We start from the raw sequence: 27,129 nt of genomic DNA on the forward strand, positions 1-27,129 counted from the left end.
TCGTAGGAACTTGAAGCTTTTAACCACCTCTACTTCATGCCATTAACTGTATTATGACCTGTATGGATGAGTTAATTATATCAAGACATTCTTGCCTGGCGTGATTCCATAGTACCGTACACAAGATAATGAACTGAGAGGATGTAGAGGCAATTCATTAGATTGGTTAAAATTGTTTTTTTTTAAATAGAGAGTGCATTCAAATGTATGGAATTTAAAAATAATTTGAACAACTTTGTGATTTATTAGCCAATTTATTTAGCTTTTAAATTTCATTATTAGTTAGATTGACGGTAATGACTATTGAAGCGTCTGCTAAGTGTATATTAGTCCAGTTTCTTAATTTATTTTCTCAACGTGTTGCATTTATAGATTGTGGAGAAGACGGGAGAGTTCTGATGCTCTTCACTGCCCTCAGCAGCTTAGTCAAACACATCCAGCAAAGTCTGGAGAAGGGTCTCGACCCAAAACATCGCCCATTCTTCAGGCTGAAGAAGGGTCTCGACCCGAAACGTCGCCCATTCCTTCTCTCCAGAGATGCTGCCTATCCCGCTGAGTTACTCCAGCATTTTGTGTCTACTTGCGATTTAAGACAGCATCTGCAGTTCTTTCTTACACGGCAAGGTCAAATGCCAGAGTTGAGCAACAAGCATAGTTGGATATATAATCACTACTTCAGCCAAACATAGGCAATGCTGCATTTTGTAGACTTCTCAAACATTTCTTTGGATTTGGCTGGACTGTAAGACCATGCTGTTTATAATGATCAGCCATGATCACAATGAATGGCGTTACTGGCTCGAAGGGCCGAATGGCCTCCTCCTACACCTATTTTCTATGTTTCTATAATAGACAGACTATTAATGAATGGTAATACAGATATTGCTCTTCCCTAATGCATGGTGCTCCATTAAACCTTCTGCCCTTATGAACGCAGGACTTGGAAGGTTTATCAAATTCAGCCTAGTGAGACGTTGCAGTGCATTTTACTGCAGTCACACTGTTCTTGTGGAGGGGAGGGTGAATATTCAGGATGGTGAATGGATGCCAATTATGAAGGCTTCTTTAAAGGGGATGATATTGCATTGATTGGTATTGTAGGGGTCGAACTCACCCAGGAAAGGTAGATACAAAATGCTGGAGCAACTCAGCAGGACAGGCAGCATCTCCCTCTTCCCTGACTCTTAGTCCGAAGAAGGGTCTCAACCCGAAATGTCACCTATTCCTTCTCTCTGTACGTGGGATATCGTGTCTCACAAATCTGAGTTTTTTGAAGACATGAGCAAAAAGGTTGATGAGGGCAGATGTAGATGTTGTATACATGGGCTTCAGCAAAGCATTCGACAAGTTCCGCATGGTAGACGCTCTGTAAGGTTAGATCATATGCGATCCAAGGAGAGATAGCTGAATGGATAGAAAACTGGCTTCAAAGAAGGAAGCAGAGGGTGATGGTGGAACATTGCTTCTCAGACTGGAGGCCTGTGACTAGTCATATGCCTCAGGTTTTGGTGCTGGTCCCGTTACTGTTTGTCATCTATATCAATGAGAACGTGCATGGCAAGGGTAGCAAGTGTGCAGATGATACAAAAGTGGGTGGTTTTGCAGATAGTGAGGATGGTTGTGAAAAAGTGCAGCAGGTTCTTGATTGATTGGTTAGGTGGGCTGAGGAATGGTTGATGGAATTTAAAACAGGGAAGTGTGAGGTGTTGCAATTTTTGAGGTCTAACATGGGCAGGACCTACACAGTGAATGGCAGGGCTCTGGGGAATGTTTGTAGAGCAGAGGGATCTAGGAGTGCAAAAGGAGATAGGGTGGTCAAAAAGGCTTTTGGAATATTGGCCTTCATGAGTATTGAGTATAGAAATTGGGAGGTCATGTTGCAATTGTATAAGATGTTGGTGAGGCCGCATTTAGAGTATTATGTTCAGTTTTGGGCACCATGTTATAGGAAAGACATTGTCAAGCTGGAAAGGGTACTGAGAAGATATGTGAGGATGTTGCCAGGACTAGAGAGTCTGAGCTTGTAGGGAGAGGTTGAGCAGCCTGGGACTCTATTCCTTGGAGCGCAGGAGGATGAGGGATGTTTTTACAGAGATGTTTAAAATCATGAGAGGAATAGATTGGGTAGAAGCGCAGTCTCTTGTCCAGAGTAGGTGAATCGAGGACCAGAGGACATAAGTTTAAGGAGAAGGGGAAAATATTTAATAGGAATCTGAGGGGTAACTTTTTCACACAGGTGGGTGTACGGAACAAACTGCCAGAGGAGGTAGTTGAGGCAGGGACTATCCTAACGTTTAAGAAACGGTTAGATTGGTACATGGAATGGACAAATTTGGAGGGATATGGCCCAATGAAGGGCAAGTGGGACTAGTGTAGCTGGGACATGGTGGTCAGTGTGGGCAAGTTGGGCCAAAGGGCCTGTTTCGACACCATATCACTCTATGACTCGATAACTAATGGTATGTTGCAGTGATCAGCCTCAAATATTTACAATCTGTATTAATGGAACAAGTAGTCATGTAATAGCGCTGTAGACAATAATACAGAAATGGGTGAATTAGCAAGTTGCAAGGAGAACTCAAAGAGCCTGCTCATGTCTCACAAAAAGGGAGTACAAAAGGGATGTGGGTGCTACGTTCTTGAATCACAATAGGCTAGCATGGGTACTGTAAGTGGTTAGGTATCCAATTGAATAATGGATGATAGTGGACAAAAATGCTGGAGAAACTCAGCGGGTGACGCAGCATCTATGGAGCGAAGGAAATAGGCAACGTTTATGGTTAAAACTTTTTCCAAAACGTTGCCTATTTCCTTCGCTCCATAGATGCTGCCTCACCCGCTGAGTATCTCCAGCATTTTTGTCTACCTTCGATATGACTTTTTTCACACAGAGAGTGGTGAATCTCTGGAACTCTCTGCCACAGAGGGTAGTTGAGGCCAGTTCATTGGTTATATTTAAGAGGGAGTTAGATGTGGCCCTTGTGGCTAAAGGGATCAAGGGTATGGAGAGAAGGCAGGTACGGGATACTGAGTTGGATGATCAGCCATGATCATATTGAATGGAGGTGCAGGCTCGAAGGGCCGAATGGCCTACTCCTGCACCTAATTTCTATGTTTCTATGTTTCTATATTCCAGTATCTGCAGTTCCTTCTAAAACAGAATAATGGTCGATTCCTGGAATGAAGGTATTGGCACATGAACAGAGATTAAGCACGATGGCCCTCTCCTGAGCTGCTTTGGAAGAATAAGAGGTGATCTTAATGAAACATACGATACTGAGGGAGATTTACAAGGTGGATTTAAAGGCGTTTTCAAAATTATGGAATATTGTTTTAGAATAGACGGTCAAACAATTATGGGTGGCAATCAGGCATATATTTTTTTCTCTGAGGATCCTGAATATGTGGAATTATCTGTCTCAAAGAGTTATGGAGGTAGACTCATTGAATATATTTAAGAAAGAGACTGAAAGATGTTTGATCTATAGGGGAGGGGATGGCTATGGGGAGGGAACAGGAAAGTGGTGCCGAGACTAAGATTGAATCAGACTATTCCTGTTACCACTAGTTGTATTGTCTTCACAGATGCTAATTGTGATTGATTCAGGGTAGTTAAGGGCCTGTCCCACAAGCATGCGACAGCATGCGGCGAGCGCGAGCTAACGTGGTCGCCTAGGCCGTACGGCCTCGCGGGGCCGTTCCCACTTCAGTCGCCGGAGCCGTATGGAGTTGTGCGGGGCTGGTCCCGACATCGCGCGGGGCTCCGAAAAACTGACTGTCCAAAAATTCCGCGCGACAACGGCCTGTCGGCCCGCAGCCGCATTGACGCCGTACGCAGCGTCTTGACGCCGTACGCAGCGTCTTGACGGCATACGACTAGCGCGTGGCATTGCGCGATGACATCACCGCCCGGTGTACCGTTGAGCGATGACGTAAACCGCCCGACGCCATGCGACGTCCAAATTCAGTCGGCCCGCCTCCTTCCCAGCTAATTGGTAAGTATGATATCGGGACCAGCCCCTCACAACTCCAGATGGCTCTGCGGTTGGAAGTGGGACCGGCCCTGCGAGGCTGTATGCCTCAAGCGACCACGTTTGGTCGCGCTAAACGCATGCAATAGCATGCTGGTGGTGTTAAACTGAGTTCTTTCAATCTAAAGTCAACTTGACTCAAACACTTGTTGCTGTTAAAATCAATTATTTTTACTTAAAACAGTGGTGCAGATGAACCCATGCAGCACGACCCTCGACCTTGGCAGCGGTCGGAGTGGTGAGGATGATCTGGAAGGGACCATCCCAATGTGGGTCCAAGTGCTTACGCATCCAGTTCATGATCAGCACGTAGCAACCTGGCTCAGTATTAGATGGAACTTTGAGTGCTGGCGTCACAACATATGCAACCCTGACCTGTAAATAAGTAGTTCGCAAAGCACAGGTTAAAGTTAATACATAGGATTTCCACAGGCGTTATTATTGCTGTAACAGATGGAGTGGTCTGTATTCTCATTCTGCCCCTCTTCTATAGTTCTCCATACTATCCGATACACTGTCTGTTTCTGAAAATTTCAGCAAACAATCAAATCAATCCACTTCGAAATCTCAGGTGGATTGTCACATAATACTGTTTTCATCTTAAAAACAGGTAAAATACAACAAATTAAAATAAACCCAACATACTTTCAATTTTTCTGTCAAACAGGAGTGATCAAAGATGTTATATTCCAGTGATTTAGCAAAATATCACGTTAACTCATGACTAACCCATTATCAGTCAGTTCCCTTCATCAACAAGAATGTTTATCTAAACAAACCATTAAAGCTGGTCGTGTTTCAGCAATTAACTTATTTCCCCTTTTAAATTGAGAGGTTAACCTCACAGCGGAGGGTAGCTGTAAAAAAAACTTCACCCCCCCTGCTTACTGTGTTTTTTAAAGGGACACACACTTACACTTATAACATGTGATTTACAACAAATAAAAGACTTAACTTCAGCATTCATTCAAAAACCATAATGCTACCACACACATGAGAGGTCTTTACACTAATTATTCATTTACTAAAAACATCAATAATTACAAAAACTTATAACTGAAATCATTCCAACTCAATGTAGTCCATTTGAAAGGTCTCAAATGGTAAAGGAGTCTTAACTGGTTCACAGGGCAAGCCTTTACCTGGATTATGCTGCTAGCAAATCAGACATTGCTGGCTGATGCGTTGGGACAAGTCAAAAGTTTCGGGTGCCACCAGGTCTCTAAAAGCATATCACTTACAGCATTGGCCCCACAATGAGTTGCAAAATGTACAAATTCAATAACCCACAACGCAAGCTCGTCAGACCTGCAAGTCTGTCCGGCAGGCGTAACCCATAAGCTAGTGACAGGATCGTACAGACAACCCTGGTCCTGCCACAGCTGTTCTACCCATGCAGGAGCGTCCTCCTGTATTTGAAGTACTTCTTGGATGGTTGGCACTCCTTTTTTCGAGGGAGACTTATTCCTAGTAGAATTTTTAAACTGCCTCATCGTGTGGGACCCACAATTTGGTAACTCCTAGAAGCTTTCTTAGCTAACTCGTTGGCAAGGCAATTTCCTATGTCTATGGGGCTTGGCCTATACTATGGGCTCTAACTTTGATAACAGCATGCTGACTGGGTAACTGAATGGCCTGTAGCAAATTAGAAACCAATTTTTGTGAGATATCACTGTCCCTGAAGAGGTTAGAAACCCCCGATTCTTCCATAATTGTCCATATCAGGAACCACTCCAAAAGCATATTGGCAGTCCGTGTAAATATTTGCAGTAAGTCCTTTGGCCAGGGTGCAGGCTCTAGTCAGCACAAATTGTTCTGCTTGCTCACATATTTGTTTTTTCTAACCTTTTCAACAAAAATAGAGAGAGTACAGAGGAGATTTACTAGAATGTTGCCTGGGTTTCAGCAACTAAGTTACAGAGAAAGGTTGAACAAGTTAGGGCTTTATTCTTTGGAGCGCAGAAGGTTAAGGGGGGACTTGATAGAGGTTTTTAAAATGATGAGAGGGATAGACAGAGTTGACATGGAAAAGCTTTTCCCACTGAGAGTAGGGAAGATTCAAACAAGGGGACATGACATGAGAATTAAGGGACTGAAGTTTAGGGGTAACATGAGGGGAAACTTCTTTACTCAGAGAGTGGTAGCTGTGTGGAATGAGCTTCCAGTGAAGGTGGTGGAGGCAGGTTCGTTTTTATCATTTAAAAAATAAATTGGATAGTTATATGGATGGGAAGGGAATGGAGGGTTATGGTCTGAGCGCAGGTATATGGGACTAGGGGAGATTATGTGTTCGGCACGGACTAGAAGGGTCGAGATGGCCTGTTTCCGTGCTGTAATTGTTATATGGTTATGTGGTTATATGGTTTTCCTGGGCTTCTCTGTCTCAAATAGGACAGTTTTTCCAAAAGGCTTCCACAGCTCTTGACATGCGGGCCGGTGAAGACTCTGACCAATCCATATTATTGGTTTTAATAGTCATTGCGATGCTGGAAGGCAAACAGTTCATAACCATAGCACAAAACTGTGGCGAGTCATTTCCTTGCTCATACTGAGTGTCACCCGATTGGTTACAGTAGATGGTTTTAAACCTTTCCAGAAAATCTTCTGCAGCTTCTCCTTCCTCTGGTTTTATTATCCCAAACCTTTGATATATATCGAATCGCTGCTGGAGAGTGAGCCCACGGCTGCCAACATAAGCTGTAATCGATCCTCATTGTTACCTGCCCCTGGGTGTGCCGCCTCTAGGGCTGCATGGTTGTTATAGGTTAAATGAACCAAGAATCTGGTATACTCAACCGCTGTTAAGACTTGCTGAACTAATACCCATAATTCTCAGGAATCAGCGTAATAAACAGATATCGTTGTTCTTCAAAATTCAATGAAAGCTTGTGGATTCCGTTTCTTAGGCACTCCCAACAAAATTGGCATCATCTCATTTGGCTTCCACGGCAGCCATACATTATTCATGCCTGTTTCGCCATAATCTTGTTGGTTGGGTGGAGGAGGTATAAGGGCTCTGGGGTTAGGGACCGTTCTGACAGAATATTGGCGCCTGGAAGATGCTTTCTTATTCCGTCAATTTCAGCACCTTCCCTTGTTGCTTCTGGGGTGTGGCTTTCTCAGCCAAGTGCTCCCTTTTATAGTCCCAACTGTGTGACCTCCTTTCCTCTCGTCCTTCTTGCTCCTGGTCTCTAGACTGTGACCATGTATGCCATGCTACAGAGTCTAAACTGGGGCTTCTCCATTTTTCTTTTGGTGCCTGGGCTTGGTGCACTATCGATTTCTGATCCTGTCCTAGGTAAATTTGGTTAAATTCCTGCCGCCACTGACTGGGGCTCAGACTTTTCTGATTTTCCCATACCTCCCTTTCGTCTCCCTCTGCTAATTGAAGGCCAACCATTTAAACTGCGCAGTCCCTTTTTTTTAAAAAAACTTTTTCCTTCTCTCTCCTCTAGTCCTTTCATGTGCGCACTCTCGTCTCAATACCTCAACATTAAATTTATATCTAATTCCTCCTCACGCCAATTTCGCCATAATTCAATCAATTTTTACTCTTTTTATTCGCATTTCTTTTCCATATTAATTCTTGGGCTTGTTTTTTACCAGATCTGGATTTCTAGGACCCCCCCAGAGGCCATTGTTTGTTACCTAATTTCTGATTTAATGCCCCTGATAATTCTCGGAATTGTGAGAACTTTCAGGATATTTGCCACATAAAATCTGCAATGGGCTGCTAGAACTCTTGGTGTTATCTAAGTGATTACCCATCTTAATTCACTTATCACAATTAATATATTTATCACACTGATCAGTACTATATTCACAACCAATTTAATCTATACACAGTATTAATATTCTTATAACAATATAATAATGACGTTAACGTTTTACTATTTCTTATTTAGCATCCATGGCTTTTCACTGGATCCGAATTCAATTGTTTTTAATTACTTCGCACCATTCCAAATGGTCGAGATTATTTAGCACTGTCAGTGATTAGCCGACCCTGTTTACAAATCTTTCTAACTATCTCCTGCCATTCCAAATGGTCTGGATAAATTTATCCAGTTCAGCCGTCATTTACCTTTGATCATTCCTAATGACCAAGTTTCTCCATTCCTACTGGAGCATTCCCAATGACAAAGACTCCCCATTCCTAATGGACGAGTCTGTTCAAAATTCTCTCTTACCAGTCTCCCCATTCCTAATGGACGAGTCTGTTCACCTTTGATCATTCCTAATGACCAATCTTACCAATCAACAAGGTTTGTTAGATTGACTTGATTCTGTCAGGATCCCGTTCAACACAAGAACGAAGGGTCGACTACGCAGAGAATACGGAGAAGAGGAAAACAGAGTGGTGTTTAACTACTCACTTCTGCTTGGCCAATTCCTCTGGTCTGATCAGTGCGCAGTTTGACTCTTATTTTCGTTCCTTGAGTTGTCGGTTATCCATCTGAATCCCACTTCTGACACCAAATGTTAAACTGAGTTCTTTCAATCTAAAGTCAACTTGACTCAAACACTTGTTGCTGTTAAAATCAATTCTTTATTCAGCTGAGACTAGTCTCTTGAACCTTCCAACACAGAGCTGATGCTCTGGGGCAGGTCCAGAGAGGAGTAACTTTGATACAAACTCATGGCATTTATATAGGTATTAGACATTTTAGATACAGAGGGTATGACAAGCTAGTAACCAATCATCTGAGTCCTTCTGGTGATTTACAACATCAGTCACATGATCCCCCTTCCCTGGCCTCATTACACCCTTTATTTGCCTGTGCTTTATAACTGTTTTAGAATTATTTTATTTCAACACAGCAAAACCCCAGTAGGCTCTTATGAAAGACCATTCCTCAAAATACAAGATACATATATAACACAATGATCACACAAGTCATACACACTGTCTATACCAAGAGAAAATATATTTCTATAAATCTAAACAATTTCTATAAGTCTAAAGTGTACCTTTCTATTAAGCCAATACATTTCATAATTGGTGTTACTATAATTTTACACATTTTGAAATACCATTACCTATGTCTTTAAAACATTAATTATATAAGTTTGCTGAATTACAGTTTCTAAGTTCAAAACGCACATTTCCATCTTCCATCCAAAGATACATGGGTCGTAAATCTGTCAATTTACTTAATATGAGTTTGGTGCCTTTCCTGTTATCGGGAAGTAGGATTTCCAATCTCATGTACCAGGCAGAACACAAGAGACTACATCTCAGACCATTACGTCAGAATTCCATCTGCTTCAACCTTCTATAAACTACTCCCTCAATCTAATTATTTCTCAAAGCAACTATTCTTTCACTTACATCTTATTCCTTATCACACATTATAATTGTACACAGCCAAAGCCAACTGCAGTCTATCATCTCTCAGCCTTGAATTCTCTCAAACCTAGCAAAACAAGCCATAACTCTTCACCTCTATGTCACATTCAGAGCTCAAAAATATGCCACAGAGACAGAGCAGATGGCCTAAGAAGAGGCCCCTTATTCAGCTTCTCATTCTTCAACACAAAGCCATATCAAATACAATTTCCTCCAGTGTTATAATTGCCCCAAACAATAACGTAAGCTAAGCAGGTTCTGGTTCAGGCCTCCATGTTTTGATTCATCTTTGCCTGTGTGTATGTGTCTGTTTGCACTTTATTTCGGTTCAGGAAAACTTTAAGCTTTTCTTTTGCAAATTACCTAGCTTATATAAAAGTCACTATCCAAGCGGTTCTATTTGTATAATATTTCCTCAGTGGGACAGGCCCTTTACACACTCTGGATGCAGTGGCTCCATTTTTTTCAGGATCGAGAGGATGACTGCGAAATGGTGTCTGATAAGAGTCATCTTTGTGAGGTTCATTGGACTTTCAAACTGATTTTTTTTTTTTGTTAAAGTCATTCCTAAAAAAAGTAGATGTATCTCCAACAGGGAGGCAGTGGTGCAGCCCCACAGCACTAGGTTTCAATCCTGACCTTGGGTGCTGTCTGTGTGGCGTTTGTACATTCTCCTTGTGATCGCATGGGTTTCTCCCTGGTGCTCTGGTTTCCTTCCACATCCCAAAGATGTGCAGGTTAATTAGGGGAAATGTTTGTACAGAGGCTAATGTGTTCAGCACTGACATTGTGGGTCAAAAGACCTGTTCTTGTGCTCTGCTGTTCCATGTTTGGTTAATTCACCAGGTCCTTGTGCTCTGCTGTTGCATGTCCGATGTATTTCAATCCCACATCACTCTCTATCTCTGGTAATCTTACACTTGCCCGCTTGTCAATGATTGACTGACCACTGAACTAAAAGGGTATAGTTCCACTGCTCTTTGCCCAATGCATTAGTCTATGAGATAGCTCCCCAAAAGTTGAATTGTGCCAAGATATGTGAGGAGATCTCTGCAGAATTGAATGGGATTGGTGTGCAAATGCTATTTTATGCTGTGGACTTGGAATTACATATAGGCCATCAAGTAAAGGCAGCACATTTTCCTCCCTACACATAAGCGCCTGTATGCTCATGCCATCTTATGATTTCAGATTTAATCAATTAAACTTAATTTCCTCAACTGCCACGAAGGAATCTGAAGTCTAAGCACCAATTTATTTTAGTTCCCGTTTTTTTTGGCAGTAGCATCCAAAGAACATATCCCCTGTTCTCCAGTACCTCTCAGCACTTTATCTGTGGAGTGAGGCTACAGAACATTTTCTGTCCGATAGTGTTAGAATCTTAGCCTGTAAATAGCAGAACAGAACGACAAAAGAGTGTACATTTCAAATAATTAATGAAAGTTGACATAAGTAAAACATTAACTGGTTTGTCAGAAAATAAAATCTGGAAATAAATAGAGGAAGAAAGAATAGAAACTAGACGACAACACAGTATATCATTAAATTTAAAATGTTACAATAATAATGAAAAACATGCCTCTGAATAGCTTTATAGGTGTAGATTTTTGCAAATACTTATCTTTGTAAAATGTATGAACTATGCAAATAAATGCATAGTACCCAGAGGATAGACCTTTCTATAGTTATCACAATTACATAATTACATTGTAATCACAAGACAACCGCCGCCTCAACAAATTGCATTTGCATAATATCATTGTAATAAAATAGGCCAAACTGCTTCTGTGATAAGGCTTGACACTGAGATAAGGAGAGAGATATTGAAAAGGATGTTCAAAATGCTTAGAGGGAGCTGTGGTTTAAGAAAGGCCTCTGAGAAAAAGAATACAGTGAAGACCCACAAGGGATTTCATTGCACAAGATCTTGATGAAAGCTCTGTCACAAACAGTGAAGAACGATTGAGGAAATTTAAATGGATTAAAGGTGTAGGAAGGAACTGCTGGTTTAAACTGAAGATAGACACAAAAACCTGGAGTAACAATGGGACAGGCAGCGTCTCTGGAGATAAGGTATGGGTGACATTTCGGGTCGAGTCTGATGAAGGGTCGTGTATATATATATTCATTGATATATGGTCACACTGATCTGTTCTGTTCTGTTTTGTATTAGTCCTTACAGGATGCAGGGTGGGAAGAAGTGTAGTCGAGATAGCCATGGGAGTCAGTTGTTTTTTATTAGATGTTGGTCAGTAGGTCTGTCACCTGCGATGGACATTGTGAGGCCTAGAAACGGTAGGGAGATGTCGGAAATGTTCCAGGTGTATTTGAGTGCCGGATGGAAGTTAGTGGTGAAATGGATGAAGTCAGTGAGTTGTGTATGGGTGCAGGAGGTAGCACCAATGCAGTCGTCGATGTTGAGGAGGTAGAGTTCTAGGATAGGGCCACGGTACGCCTCAAACAAGGATTGTTCGACGTACCCTACAAAGAGGCGGTTATAGCTTGGGCCCTTGCGTGTGCCCATAGCTACGCCTTGTATTTGGAGGAAATGGGAGGAGTGAAATGAAAAGTTGTTACGGGTAAGGACCAGCTGCGCTAGGCAGGGTAGAGTATCAGTACAGTTACAGAAGATCACCTCAAAGGCCTTCTAGATTATGTTCCTGGTCAAAAGCTCACAGAAAGTTTGTAAAAGCATAACAGCAGGAAAAACAAGCTTCCTTTACAGCTAACCGCAAAACAAGTGCCCTTAGATGTGTTCAATGTGTTGATTTAATTGAGGAGGATTTTAATGTTAATAAGTGAAGATTAAAACGTTCATTAACACTTTTGTAAGTGTAAACATACTCACATTAAAGTTAAAATGGAATTCTGATGTTCAGTACATCACACCTTCTGGCTCTAATAAAATATATTGTTTAAGTCGATGTGGGATGAGAAGTTTTGGCACGGCACTGTAACACCTTGCTCGTAACACTCTCCGAATAGTACATCGAGCCAAGTGCATCAGAGAGCGGGGTGATCTTCCACAGACGTCGAACAGAGATTTATAAAACGCTGAATGTTGCTGAAAAATCAAAGGAACATTGTGGGTCTCAGACTGGTTTTCTAGATCAAGAGTTACCAAATGGAGAGGTGATTGATGTGATACAGTTATGGGAGAGGGAGAGTGGGTGGAGAACAAGCTATAGTTCTCTGTGCAAAGTGCACTTTCAGCTTCATGTTTCCTGCATTTGTTTCATTATATTCGATGCCTGGTCAGACTTGATGGTGCTGTTGCAGTTGCCCCATGTTTAGTTTCTAAATGTTCTATGGTTTGTGGTTTTTAGCTAGGGGAAATATTTTCCTGATTTAAGAGGATGACCTGTTTATTGATGTGATTGTTACCTTATATTTCCTGCAAATAATCACGCTTTTGATTTAAATCTTGCTTCGTCACTACTTTAAGCATAATAATTTTGATCACTTTGATTACCTGTTAATTACGTGTTGCCAGAGTATGACACAGGTGATATATATAATGCGTCTGTTCTAACTAAATTGAAATGGACAGAATACAATGCAGACATCTTATTTCACTACAAGTATGTTTGGCAGTAACATGTTTATAATTTGCATGTGTTATTTCATTTCTAGCAAATTATTTCATAACTGCAAATCTACTAGTCGGAGGACAGTTTCCTAAATAGTTATCCTTCATTTATTCTACATCAATAGCCATAAATAGAAAAAGAACACTGTAGATGGCTGCAGATTGCAAATGCTGGAATTGTTAGCAAAAAACAAACTGTGAACAGGTCAGGCTGACAAGAATAATATTGATGTGGAGACATTGGATCTTAAATCATTAAAGGTAGCAGGATAAATCAATAAAACGGTTAAAATGTCAATGTGAACTTTCATTTTGGCAATGCATCAGAGAGCGGGGTGACCTTCCACAGACGTCGAACAGAGATTTACAAAACACTGACAGAGCTATTGACCATTCGTATTTAAATGAGTGAGCTCAAGTAATGAAGCATAGTTACCCAAATTTGACCCAAGCACAACACACAATGGGAAGCATCATAATTACATAGCAGAAAGTAAACTATTTTCCAAAGACTTTCACCTATTTTTATTCCCACCACCTGACAAGACTGGTAGCGATTCCTCAGTCATAACTTTGCCATTGACTGCAATGTGGGGTCGAAGTGGTCACTAACATCAATAAAGCTTCACTTTTATTACAAAATAACGCAAATATAGCTAAATATTCGGTATCTGTCTAATACTGAGCAAGAGGTAAATATGCATTTAATTGTGTTGGGCTTGCTGGTGTCTACCTTGCAGTCACCATTGTCTTCAATCTGATCATTCTTGGTAAATTTGGGATTATTTACAGGAATCAGAAGTCAAACAGAATTACCTCTAAAATATCATCAGGTATAACACTTCTCCATTTTCGCGTAGAAGTAATTGATTCGTAAGAATTGACCAGGACTTCAACCGCCTTTGGACTGGCACAGCATGATTGTAGAACCTAAATATTCACACAAGAAGTACTCTCAGTTAGCCTTTCGATTTAATTTAATGGAGAATGCTTCAAAGTTGCTCCTTGGTTCATGATTGGAAAGGTATAATGATATAACATGGAATTATAGAACAGGAACAGGCCCATGTGTCTGTGGCGAACATGATGCCAAGATGAACTAATCTCATCAGCCTGTTGTGATAAATATCCCCCAATTCTCTACGCATCCATGTGCCTAACTAAAAGCCTCTTAAACATTGTATTTGCCTCCAAAGTTGTGCCCTCTCATCTTTGACATTTCCACTCTGGGAAATAGTTCTGGCTGGCTACCCTATCAAAGTCTCTCAAAACTTTATATAACTCTTTCAGGTCTCTCCTCATATTCTCAAAATGTCCCACCCTCTCCTTGTAGCTAATCCAGGCAGCATTCTGGTAAAACTCTCGTGCACCCTCTCCCAAAGCCTCCACATCCTTCATGAGGCGACCAAGAATGCATGCATGACTTAAAATGTGGCATAACCAAAGTCTTATAGAGCGGCATCTGCCTCTTATACTTAATGCCCGACTAATGAAAGCAAGCATACCGTATACCATCTTTACCACTATATCTGCTTGTGTTGCCATTTTAAGGGATCCCACTATCCCTTTGCACATCAATGCTGTTCAGGGTCTTTCTATTCGCTGTATACTTTCCCCTTACATTCAACCTACCAAAATGCAACACCTCATCTTTGGAGAAACCTTCGCAAGTACAGTAGAATAGATTGCCAGCATTCACAGCAGACCAGATGCAAAGCCAGTTTAATGTAAGCTCAATCCAATATCTAATGTTCCAAATAATCAAACATCGGCTAACAAAAAAGTAGCCCATGCCAACAGTAATTGGACCTAATGCAGACAAAACAACACAGATATCAGTCGCATTAAATAAAACAGTTTGCACTGAACAATATCCGCTACTACTCTCAAGACATGCAAGCAAGTGTTAGAAAAATCAAATGTGTTCAAAAACTGAAACTCTCCAACGCCTTTACTTTTAAAAGTGGCCTCTAGATCTACGTACATTCTCCGAGAAGAAGAAAATTCCTGTCCACGTCCACTTATAAATCTTATAAATCCTATATGCTTTGGTAAAGACACCTCTCATTATCCCACAAACCTAGCTTGCCAAACCCTGGTTCTGGTTCTGGTTCTGGTTCTGGTTCTCGTTGATTACTGCGCAAACACCTCATCAGTGGTTATCTCGTGCAGGTCGGAGATAACACATATCATAACACATTCCTTCATAACACATTCTCCCCAATCCAGGTGTTAGTCTAGTTAACATATTTTGATTTTGTTTCAGGTTGAACACTGATTTTCCAGCACCCCCTTGGTTCCTCCAGACGGGAGAAGGGGATGGGGGGGGGGGAGAAGGGGGGGGGGGGGGAGGGGGAAAGGGGGTTGTTTGGGAGAAGGGGAAGGGGGGGGGGGGGGGGAGGGGGGGGGGGGGGGGGGGGGGGGGGGGGGGGGGGGGGGGGGGGGGGGGGGGGGGGGGGGGGGGGGGGGGGGGGGGGGGGGGGGGGGGGGGGGGGGGGGGGGGGGGGGGGGGGGGGGGGAAGGGGAGGGTGGGAGTGGTGGTCGAGCCGGGTGAGGATAAAGCCACTGCCAAAAGCCAGAAACAGCAGCAGGTGAGACGGGCTCGCTGGTGCACTGTGCGAGTCGGGAGTAGCGTTGTAAGCCAATGGCCAGGAAGACGGTGGGAGTTGGGGATGGGTCGACAAGTCATTTAATTCACATTTAGTTTAGAAAGCCATCTGTGGTCACTCAGGGAATTTCAACTGAGCTTTCGGAATTTTGTCCGGATTATCGTTGCCGGAAAATCGGTGTTCAACCTGTAGTATGCTAGCATCTTCGTTACATAAGCTGTGCTGTACACAGCACGCTAGATGTGGTCTCATCAATGCATATAAAGCTGAAGCAAAACATTCCTACTCTTGTATCAATTCCCCAAGTAATAATCAAGTCTATTAGTTTTCCTAATTACTTGCTGAACCTGAATACCAGTTTTTTGGACCATGCCCCAGGATACACTGCATTTCAAAAGCCTGCATGATCTCACCATATAGGTGCTATTGATATAATAAAATATAATATTTTTCTGCCAAAATGGACTATTTCATCTTTTCTCACATGGCACTTGACTTTTGAGTTAAACTATTACCTTACAAATGTATTAAGTATGTATATAAACACTAATTTCTGTTAACTTTGTTCAATAATAATTCAACAGGAATTTAGAATAACAATCCTATTGACATGTTGGAATGTAATTTGCATTCCTACCTTGTGAAATTGGGGAGGGTAGATCCTTGCAGCCCCATGGTTGAGCAACAGTTGATAACAAATCTCTGGCTTTGCTGCAGGTCGTACTGATGTCACCTTCAGTAGGTATTGAAGTGGGGCACAACCATTAACATCCATTGAACCAACAAAAGCACCTGATTCTAACAACATCTGTAGAAGCAGATGGTCACAATTCCATGCAGCTTTGTGAAGTGGAGACTTAAAATCCCGTTCTCGAACATTTACAGAAGCTCCATAGTCTATTAGCATTCTACAAATCAGATGATGGTTTGTGCTGTATTGCTGTTCTTTCATGTCTAGTGCCCAGTAAATAGCGGCAATGAGCGGCGTTTCCATATAGATATTGACACTGTCAACATTGGCTCCATGGTCAACATAAAGAGCCACTAGTTCAGATACACCGAAACGGGCGGCTATGTGCAGCGGTGTCTCTTTATAGTCATTCTCAGTCTGAAGATTCAACTTTGCACCTGTTAAAAATCAAGTGTGAGAGATTGCCTTTCATCTTCAAAGCATTTGTGTCTTGCCAAAGCAACTGATAAAATCAAAGCATCACAAATTGATTTAATTCCTTGACTGGAAATAGAAACTCTGGAAGGACTCAACAAAACATTAACAAATGAAATATGAAATGGTAGATAAAACCCTCCAATAGCCACTAAGTCCGGACTTCAAATACGAACCTGCCTGTTTTACTTTTGTTTGCTGACAAACCTGAGTTCTATTCATAATATAAAGTTAGCTGTTGTTTCAGATTCATAACATTTGCAGTTCTTTTTAATTTATTTATTGTGTTGTGTTCCTGTTTTACACATCTCATAAGTTGCAGCCATCGGCAAATTCCAAAATATCAATGCTACTCTTTCCCCAAAGACCTTAGTTACATTTGGCATAAGCCTGTTGCTTTAGATATATCTATTTTACTTTCAGATCAAAGGGATAGGAGGTTTAACGGGGATATAAGGAATAAACTGTTCACTCAGAGAGTGATTGTAATTTGGAATGCAATGCCTGAGAATGTGGTGGTAGAAACAAAGACTCACAACATTTAGTAAGTATCTGGATGAGCACTTGGATTGGCAACACAGGATATGGACCAAGTACTGGTAAATAGAATAAGCATAGACAAGTAATTGCATCATGATCAGTATGGGCTAGGGCCTGTTGCTAAGTTTCAATTACAGTAAACTCACTGTTAATTCTAGAATGGAAAATGTTTAAATAATTAGATTGAGTTTAATTTTATACAGGCAAATTTATAAACTAGAAAAAGTAATCTTTTTACATATGTCGGTGTATAAGCTATCATTTTTTGTGTGTCTAATATGGTCTAAGGTAAGCCATAAATTGCATGGAATTATCTGATTTCTGGCACAATTATCTACATTTTTCCTTGGAATGACCTGTTCCTAATTATGACACTAGAAAACAGGCTGTTGAGGCTACTCAATAGAAATGTGTAGAAAAGAACTGCAGATGCTGGTTTTAACCAAAGATAGACACAAAATGCTGGAGCAACTCATCGAGACAGGCAGCATCTCTGGAGAGATGGAATGGGTGACGTTTCGGGTCGAGAAGGGTCTTGACCTGGAACCTCACCCATTCCTTCTCTCCAGAGATGCTGCCTGTCCCGCTGAGTTACTCCAGCATTTTGAGTCTATCTACTCAATAGAAATATACTGTAGGTTGCTGTAAATCACTGATGAACTGTATATCACTCATTCACTAGTTGAAGCCTAGATGGAAGATTGCATGGACAAGGGGAACTTCATAGTAATCCTAACGTTTTTTGATAAAACACATTTTATTTTGTTGTAATTTTAAATATATTTGTATTGCTTTTTTTAGGTCATGAAGAAAATCCATTCTGTGCAGCTCACCATTCCAGATCAGGAGTTTTGCACATGCAATGGACTCCTTGGTTTTACATAAATGTAATGGCGTATGTCCACTCAGTGAGAATGCGTTTACTTTGGCTCCATGGTGCAACAGAATGCTAACACAGTCCCTGTTTTTCACCTCACATGCAACATGTAAAGGCGTTTTCCCATTCGGTTGGTAGTTTATACTGGCGCTATGATTCAGTAGCATTGTAATGGTCTCCAGGTCACCAAGCATCACGGCTAAGTGCAGGCCGGCTGCCCAGGAGTTCCCTAATTTGTAACTTGGTAGCCAGTAACCTGGAAAAGGGAAACAAAAACATTAATTTCATAGTCATTTAGTTTAGAGATACAGCATAGAAACAGGCCTTTCTGCCCATCGAATCCACATCAACCATCAGTCACCCCGGTTACACTAGTTCAATGTTATCCCACTTTCACATCTACTCCTTACACACTAGGGGCAAATAAACCTAACCCAACAAACTCACACATCTTTAGGATGTGGGAGAAAACTGGAGCACACAGATGACATTTGCTTGGTCACAGTGAGAACATGCAAACTCCACATAGACAGCACCCGAGGTCATGATCGAACCCAGGTCTCTGGTGCTATGAGCCAGCTCCACAACCAGCTGTACCACTGTGCCACCCTTAAGTAAGTTTGAAAAGTGTTCTTAAAGTTTCCTTTTCTTTCTCTCTTTTTTTTAAATAAAAATGAATACAGGTAACAGGTTGTATTAGAGCAGAGAAACAAAAGCAAACTTATACAACTATATTTCTGTGCAGCCAAATTGTATCTTCACTTCTGTAACTGGTTAGATTATGATATTATTTTAGAGCATTCTTGCAGGGAATATCAATAATTTAAACCAATGAATTTTGAAATATATATATGTATGGCAAAGGTTAATCCATTTCTCCATCCAATGCTCTTACCAGTTAATTTAAATTTATGTTGCCTTTTTTTTAACATCTCTGCTGGGGAAGCAGATATTTCCTATTAAGTTTTGTCTCAGCTTGCTTTAGAAATTGCCTGTCCAAACTTTCTTTAGAAGTGCTTTAATATTAAAGCAAAAAAAAACTTATGATGGAAATAAATACAAAGAATATACAGAAGCTTTCCAGGAATTCAACTCTCAGCCTCTCAAACTTGTTTCAACATTCAACAAAATCATGGCTGACCTTCTACATCAAACACCATTTCCTGCTTTCTCTTCCAATACCGACCGATTCCTTTAATAACTGGAAATCCCAATCTTGATTATAATCAGTGAGTGAACCACGTAGAAGAATGCAAAGGCTCACCACCCTTTGAGCAAAGAAATTTGTCCTAATTTTTGTCCAAAATGGCTTGCCCTTTATTTTGACAAAGAGAAACAAAAGATTTTCTGCGAAACACAATGCTGGAGGAACTCAGTGGATCAGATGGCATTTGTAGAGGGAATAGACAAGTGATCTTCTGGTAGGGAGCCTTCTTCAGACTTTCTGCACACAACAAGACTTCAACCTCTCTCCACTGGCACAAATTCCTTATTTGGCATTCAGCTTTTAATTCTTGCATGCATCTCTTTGTTCACTTCATCTCTTCTCTGCAAATGAGAACATGCCCATTTTCCAAATGTTCCTCTTTCTAATCAAAGGTCACTGACTTGAAATGTTAATTCTGTTTCCTACTCTGCAGATGCTTCCTGGCCTTTTGAGTTTCTTAAGCATTTTCTGTTTTAATTCCTTCTAAATGCACGTTTCATCAATATTCACAAGTTCTACTGTTGTAGTGTGAATGCGGACTACATAGAAACATAGAAATTAGGTGCAGGAGTAGGCCATTCGACCCTTCGAGCCTGCACCGCCATTCAATATGATCATGGCTGATCATCCAACTCAGTGTCCTGTACCTGCCTTCTCTCCATACCCCCTGATCCCTTTAGCCACAAGGGCCACATCTAACTCTCTCTTAAATATAGCCAATGAACTGATCTCAACTACATTCTGTGGCTGAGAGTTCTGGAGATTCACCACTTTCTGGGTAAAAAATGTTTTTTCTCATCCCAGTCCTAAAAGATTTCCCCTTTATTCTTAAACTGTGACCCCTTGTTCTGGACTTCCCCAACATCGGGAACAATCTTCCTGCATCTAGCCTGTCCAACCCCTTAAGAATGTTGTAAGTTTCTATAAGATCCCCCCTCAATTTTCTAAATTCTAGCGAGTACAAGCCGAGTCTATTCAGTCTTTCTTCATATGAAACACCTGACATCCTAGGAATCAGTCTGGTGAACCTTCTCTGCACTCCCTCTATGGCAAGAATGTGTTTCCTCAGATTAGGAGACCAAAACTGTACGCAATACTTCAGGTGTGGTCTCACCAAGACCCTGTACAACTGCAGTAGAACCTCCCTGCTCCTATACTCAAATCCTTTTGCTATGAATGCTAACATACCATTCGCTTTATTCACTGCCTGCTGCACCTGCATGCCTACTTTCAATGACTGGTGTACCATGACACCCAGGTCTCGTTGCATCTCCCCTTTTCCTAATCAGCCACCATTCAGGTAATAGTCTACTTTCCTGTTTTTGCCACCAAAGTGGATAACCTCACATTTATCCACATTATACTGCATCTGCCATGCATTTGCCCACTCACCCAGCCTATCCAAGTCATCTTGTAGCCTCCTAGCATCCTCCTCACAGCTAACACTGGCTCCCAGCTTAGTGTCATCCGCAAACTTGGAGATATTGCATTCAATTCCCTCATCCAGATCATTAATATATATTGTAAATAGCTGGGGTCCCAGCACTGAGCCTTGCGGTACCCCACTAGTCACTGCCTGCCATTCTGAAAAGGACCCGTTTACTCCTACTCTTTGCTTCCCGTCTGCCAGCCAGTTCTCTATCCACATCAATACTGAACCCCCAATACCATGTGCTTTAAGTTTGTATACTAATCTCTTATGTTAGACCTTGTCGAAAGCCTTCTGAAAGTCCAGATATAACACATCCACTGGTTCTCCCTTATCCACTCTACTAATTATATCGTCAAAAAATTCTATAAGATTCGTCAGACATGATTGACCTTTCATAAATCCATGCTGACTTTGTCCAATGATTTCACCACTTTCCAAATGTGCTGCTATCCCATCCTTAATAATTGACTCTAGCAGTTTCCCCACTACCGATGTTAGACTAACTGGTCTGTAATTCCCCGTTTTCTTTCTCTCTCCCTTTATAAAAAGTGGGGTTACATTAGCTACCCTCCAATCCTCAGGAACTACTCCAGAATCTAAAGAGTTTTGAGAAATTATCACTAATGCATCCACTATTTCTGGGGCTACTTCCTTAAGTATTCTGGGATGCAGCCTATCTGGCCCTGGGGAGTTATCGGCCTTTAATCCATTCAATTTACCTAACACCACTTCCCGGCTAACCTGGATTTCACTCAGTTCCTCCATCTCATTTGACCCCCGGTCCCCTGCTATTTCCGGCAGATTAATTAAGTCTTCCTTAGTGAAGACAAAACCAAAGTAGTTATTCAATTGGTCTGCCATGTCCTTGGTCCCTATGATCAATTCACCTGTTTCTAACTGCAAGGGACCTGAATTTGTTTTAACTAATCTTTTTCTCTTCACATATCTATAAAAACTTTTGCATTCAGTTTTTATGTTCCCTGCTAGTTTTCTTTCATAATCTATTTTCCCTTTCCTAATTAAGCCCTTTGTTCTCCTCTGCTGGACTGAATTTCTCCCAGTCCTCTAGTAGGCTACTTTTTCTGGCTAATTTGTATGCTTCATCTTTTGTTTTGATACTATCCCTGATTTCCCTTGTTATCCATGGATTCACTACCTTCCCTGATTTATTATTTTGCCAAACTGGGGTGAACAATTGTTGTAGTTCATCCATGCAGCCTTTAAATGCCTTCCATTGCATATCCACCGTCATGCCTTTAAGAATCAATTGCCAGTCTGTCTTGGCCAATTCACGTCTCTTACCCTCAAAGTTACCTTTCTTTAAGTTCAGAACCCTTGTTTCTGAATTAATTACGTCACTCTCCATCCTAATGAAGAACTCAACCATATTATGGTCACTCTTGCCCAAGGGGCCACGCAGAGACTTGCATCCGAATTCCCTTCCTGCACCAAATAAACTCCAGGATTATGCTTGGTGGCAATGGGAGAATAACTTTTGCTGGCCTGGTACCCATGAATGAACCTCAAGCCTAGGACTAAAGTGGTGTGTGCTTGCTTGCAATTCAGTCCAGTTTAGTCCTGGAGAGAGAGTGCATGATAGAAGTATGGTGAAAGGAAAGGGGTGGTGGGGAGAGAACAGGGCCAAGTGATAGAGTGGGAGGGTGACTAAGTAATGGGTAGAGGAGTTTGTGGCATGGATTCTGAACAACTGTGGCTTCAGTGAAGGGGTGGGGTGATATCAGGGACATAATGACAATTGATGAGGGACTGAATTGTGGAAAACAATTTGTGCCATTGTGTGCATAGACTGATTCTGTATGATTAGATGTAATTTGAGTTTCACTGTACCTTAATTGGTACACGTGACAATAAACAGACCTTTGAACCCTTTGAACCTTTGAAACTTTGTTACGGTTGTGAGGCAGGGTTTGTTTCCAATTGTATTTGATCTTTTTGCTGCTGGATCAAGATTTTGCTCTGTCAACATAGAAACATAGAAAATAGGTGCAGGAGTAGGCCATTCGGCCCTTCGAGCCTGCACCGCCATCCAATAAGATCATGGCTGATCATCCAACTCAGTATCCTGTACCTGCCTTCTCTCCATACCCCCTGATCCCTTTAGCCACAAGTGTCACATCTAAACTCCCTCTTAAATCTAGTCAATGAACTGGCCTCAATTACCTTCTGTGGCAGAGAATTCCACAGATTCACCACTTTGTGTGTGAAAAATGTTTTTCTCATCACGGTCCTAAAAGATTTCCCCCTTATCCTTAAACTGTGACCCCGTGTTCTGGACTTCCCCAACATCGGGAACAATCTTCCTGCATCTAGCCTGTCCAACCCCTTAAGAATTTTGTACGTTTCTATAAGATCCCCCCTCAATCTTCTAAATTCTAGCGAGTACAAGTCGAGTCTATCCAGTCTTTCTTCATATGAAAGTCCTGCCATCCCAGGAATCAGTCTGGTGAATCTTCTCTGTACTCCCTCTATGTCAAGAATGTCTTTCCTCAGATTAGGAGACCAAAACTGTACACAATACTCCACATGTGGTCTCACCAAGGCAATGTACAACTGCAGTAGAACCTCCCTGCTCCTATACTCAAATCCTTTTGCTATGAACACCACAATGTGGTCATCACCACATTGCAGCTACTGTTCAGTGATCAACCCACATTAAAAGGATTCACATGCAGGCCTCTTCCATGCTGCGGAAGTGAGTCATCCTCAGCCTCACGGGAATGCCTTTAAGAAGAATTAAGCGCTAATTAAATGATGCAAAACATGCCTATTTATTTATTGTTCCATAAGGATGGAATAGTGTTCATAAATAGATGGTCACTGAAAGAATCAAAACATCTGATAAGAACTGGTTAACTGCAATAATGATGTTGCAGTAAAGCTATTTAGATGAAATTAGTTTTCTGGGAAAGGAAGACATTGTGATCAGGTCCTGGAACCCTTGCTGGAATGGCGCAAGGAGGTGGGTTACATGAACTGTATATTGTATGGATTGTATGTATGACCCTTGTGCTCATTCCCTTCCTAACCATGATAGTGGAGGACTGTTTTTCAGACTGGAGGCCTGTGACTAGGTGTACCTCAGGGATCGGTTCTGGGACCATTGCCTACACTCAGATTAACACACCCACTGAAGCATGTGATTGTTAAGCAAAGATTTCATAGGACAAAAATATTGGTAAAATCTAAGATAACGTTAAAACTTTGTTCTTTAAAACCTTCAACTGGAAAAATATTGTTGAATATCCTGTTTACTTCCTAAATGTTGTTAACACCTTGAAATAAATTACATTAAAACAGTTATTTAAGGATGTTAACAACTTATATTTAGCATGGTTTTATAAATGGGAGATAATGGATTATGAATCTGAATTTTTTGAAGAAGTAATCAATAACGTTGACAAATCTGTAGACATTGTGTATATGGACTTCAGCAAGTCATTTGACAAGGTTCTGCGTGCTAGGCTGTTCTGGAAGGTTAGATTACAAGGGATCCAGAGAGAGTTAGCCGACTGGATAGAGAATTGGCTTCATGGAAAAAAGCAGAGGGTGATGTTGGAGGGCAGTTTTTCAGACTGGAGGCCTGTGACTAGGTGTACCTCAGGGGTCAGTTCTGGGACCATTGCTGTTTGTGGTGTATATCAACAGTTTGGGTGAGAATGAGAGTGCAAAGATGATTTATGAGTGTTTAAGAAGGAACTGCAGATGCTGGAAAATGGAAGGGTGTTTATGAGGGTGTTTCCAGAACCTGTGGGGCTGAACTATAGGGAAATGTTGAGCAGGGCTTTATTCCTTGCAGCGCAGGAGGTTGAGGGGTGATCTTATACAGGTCAATAAAATAATGAGGGGAGTATATAGGGTGAATGCATAGGGTCTTTTGCCCAATGGAGGGGGTTCAAGAACCATAGGATATAGGTTTATGATGAGAGGAAAAAGATTTAATAGGAACCTGTGGAGTAACTTTTTCACACACAGAGCAGTAGGTCCATGGAACGAGCTGCCAGTGGAGGTGGTTGGGGCAGGTAGTGTAACAACATTTAAAAGACAATTTGGAAATGTCCAAGGATAAGAAAGTTTGAGGGAGATATGGGCCGAATGTCAGCAGTGGAGCTAGCATAGATGGGCATCCTGGTCAGCATGGACTAGTTGGGCTGAAGGGCCATGTTCCATGCTGTATGACTGAGGTGACAGGTGGCCATTCTGTCAAATTGGAAATTGATTTCAGGAGTAGCACACTTGAAAAAACGGATACAACTTCACACCTCCATTCACATATTTTTAAGATGTTGCACAGCCAGTTACTTCCCATCTTCTTATGGAGAAGATATTGGTTTCAGTTTAAACCTGGTCATGTATATGCATCCGCAATCCGAGAGCTTTCTATAAAAGCCCTGCATGTAAATATTGCATTATAAAGAAAGGACTTGTATTGAAATTACGCCAGTCACATCTTCAGGATATCATAATGTGATTTAAAGCCATTGTAATGTTAAACGACTGTTGTAATTTAAGCAAAGTTTTGGAGCAAAATAGAAAACAGTCATTGTCATCTGCATGTCCCACTGCTCTCAGTTGAACCCCACTCCATCATACTGTAAGTCTCTGCCCTGTTATATGAAGCTGTGGAGGTACTAAACTGTTTGAAACACTTTATAAGAATGCATTTAGTACCTTAGATGTCTTGGAAAAATACATCTTACAAGTTACATCGACAAGACCAAGTGTAGACTCGGCAACACTTGTGCTCGATCCGCCAATGCCTACTAGATTTCCTGGTTTTTAACCATTTTGCAATTTCTCCCCCCACCCCCTTCTCCTCTCCCCCCCCTCCCCTGTGCCCCATCTGGACTTGCACCTATTTCTCTCCTCCCCTCAGATTCAATTTTAATTGTCATTGTCAGTGTACAGTACAGAGACAACGAAATACATTAGTTGGGCTGAAATGCATTAGTTGGGCCCCTCCCCCTCCTCCTGCATTCCTTTCCATGACCACATTTTTCATCTCTTTAATTTGTTTGTCTCCCGCCTTCTGGTCTAATCTCCCTCATTTGTCCCAACCATTTGCCTATGAAGCCCCCCACGCCCCCCCTCCCCCCCCCCCCGCCCCTTATGGCCTGCGTCTCTTCTCTTTCAGCTTTCTCCCCTCCTACCCCCCACCCTTACAATCAGTCTGAAGAAGAAAATGTCACTTATCCATGTTCTCCAGAGAGGCTGCTTGACCAGTTGAGTTACATTCAGCATTCTTTGACCTTTTTTGGTAAATTACATACTTGTTTAGGCTGTCATGTGTTCACATCACTAACTTTGATGTTTTACGTTTCACTAATTGTGGGAACAGGATTGTGAATGTGAATTGACTTTGCAAAGATTATATGGAATCAACAAAGCAGCTATCCATGCAATAATTTCGTTAGAAGTAATAAGACAAATAAATCATTCTTTTAAAATATTTAGTTTAACAACCTTACTAAATTAAGTACTAATAATACCAATTGCTCAAACATCTATTTTAAACAAAATTATGAAAAAAAATTCTAGACTCTTGTAGGATTTTAAAACCTGAATGCATACACCCAGATTATTAGCCTTTCCAGTCAAACTTTGAATTTATGTAAAGGAAGAAACTGCAGATGCTGGTTTAAACCGAAGATAGACACAAAGTGCTGGAGTAACTCAATGGGACAGGCAGCATCTCGGGAGAGAAGGAATGCGCAACGTTTTGGGTCGAGACCGTTCTTCAGACATATGTACCTTGTTTATAAGATGCCAGGATCATGTCTTCATCTTCCACTTCAAAAACCGTATCAACATCTATCTTCTTTTGCCTCAGGATCTCCTTCAATGCACTGTAATCATTGCTCAGTAAGACCTGGAAAAATGTTTCCTTGAGTGTTCTGGCAGCTTTGGCCTGAGAACTCTCGTTTTCCATGTTCAAAACACCACGGAGCTAGCTGAGCGTCGTAATCCTAATGTATAAATGGGCTGGCGATAAACTGGCAACACAAACACTTTGACATGTCTGCACCATGTGTGTAATCTTATAAGTCAATCATGTGGACCTTCCTATTTATAGTTCTAACTTTCATAAAGGTTATCACAGTTCACATGCTTTGCCAAACTTTCTGACCTAGTCCACATCTGGTCTTACCATGCGAACAGAGACACACACACAACGAGGATAATTTGTAGCCATCAGGGTTTCCATCTCCTAAAACAAGGGGCTCTTGAGGACGACTTTAGGACCCTCGATGACAGGCCACCAGGTTGAAACAGCTGCTGTCTATTTGCAGTGTTTACTTCCTTCATGCCAT

At 41.5% G+C, this 27,129-nt stretch overlaps 1 protein-coding gene across 3 annotated transcripts; it reads right to left on the reverse strand.

The window, feature by feature from the left end:
• Positions 1-4,211: 4,211 nt before the first annotated feature.
• asb4 (ankyrin repeat and SOCS box containing 4) lies at positions 4,212-27,129 on the reverse strand. 3 transcript variants are annotated; one of them, XM_055662491.1, is made up of 6 exons: positions 26,570-27,128; positions 18,118-18,417; positions 16,217-16,707; positions 13,787-13,900; positions 12,230-12,445; positions 4,212-4,406 (listed from the first exon to the last, which is right to left on the reverse strand). In XM_055662491.1, exons 1-5 carry the CDS (start codon positions 26,745-26,747, stop codon positions 12,257-12,259), a joined length of 1,272 nt encoding a protein of 423 aa, XP_055518466.1. In that variant the 5' UTR covers positions 26,748-27,128; the 3' UTR covers positions 4,212-4,406; positions 12,230-12,256. The 3 variants fall into 3 exon arrangements, with proteins under 3 accessions (XP_055518466.1, XP_055518475.1, XP_055518474.1); XM_055662500.1 differs by having other exon boundaries at positions 4,215-4,406; positions 26,967-27,121; XM_055662499.1 differs by lacking the exon at positions 4,212-4,406 and having other exon boundaries at positions 11,027-12,445; positions 26,570-27,129.

The sequence above is a fragment of the Leucoraja erinacea genome, chromosome 2 (assembly GCF_028641065.1).
Source record: "Leucoraja erinacea ecotype New England chromosome 2, Leri_hhj_1, whole genome shotgun sequence".
Taxonomy (NCBI): domain Eukaryota; kingdom Metazoa; phylum Chordata; class Chondrichthyes; order Rajiformes; family Rajidae; genus Leucoraja; species Leucoraja erinaceus.

Coding starts and splice junctions, on each gene's coding strand:
- asb4 (XM_055662491.1), bottom strand. CDS start 26,747: ATGGAAAACGAGAGTTCTCAGGCCAAAGCTGCCAGAACACTCAAGGAA. Junction 13,901..16,216: donor ACCCTCCCCAATTTCACAAG/GTAGGAATGCAA, acceptor GTGAATATTTAG/GTTCTACAATCATGCTGTGC. Junction 12,446..13,786: donor TACCTGATGATATTTTAGAG/GTAATTCTGTTT, acceptor TTGATTTTTCAG/CAACATTCAGCGTTTTATAA.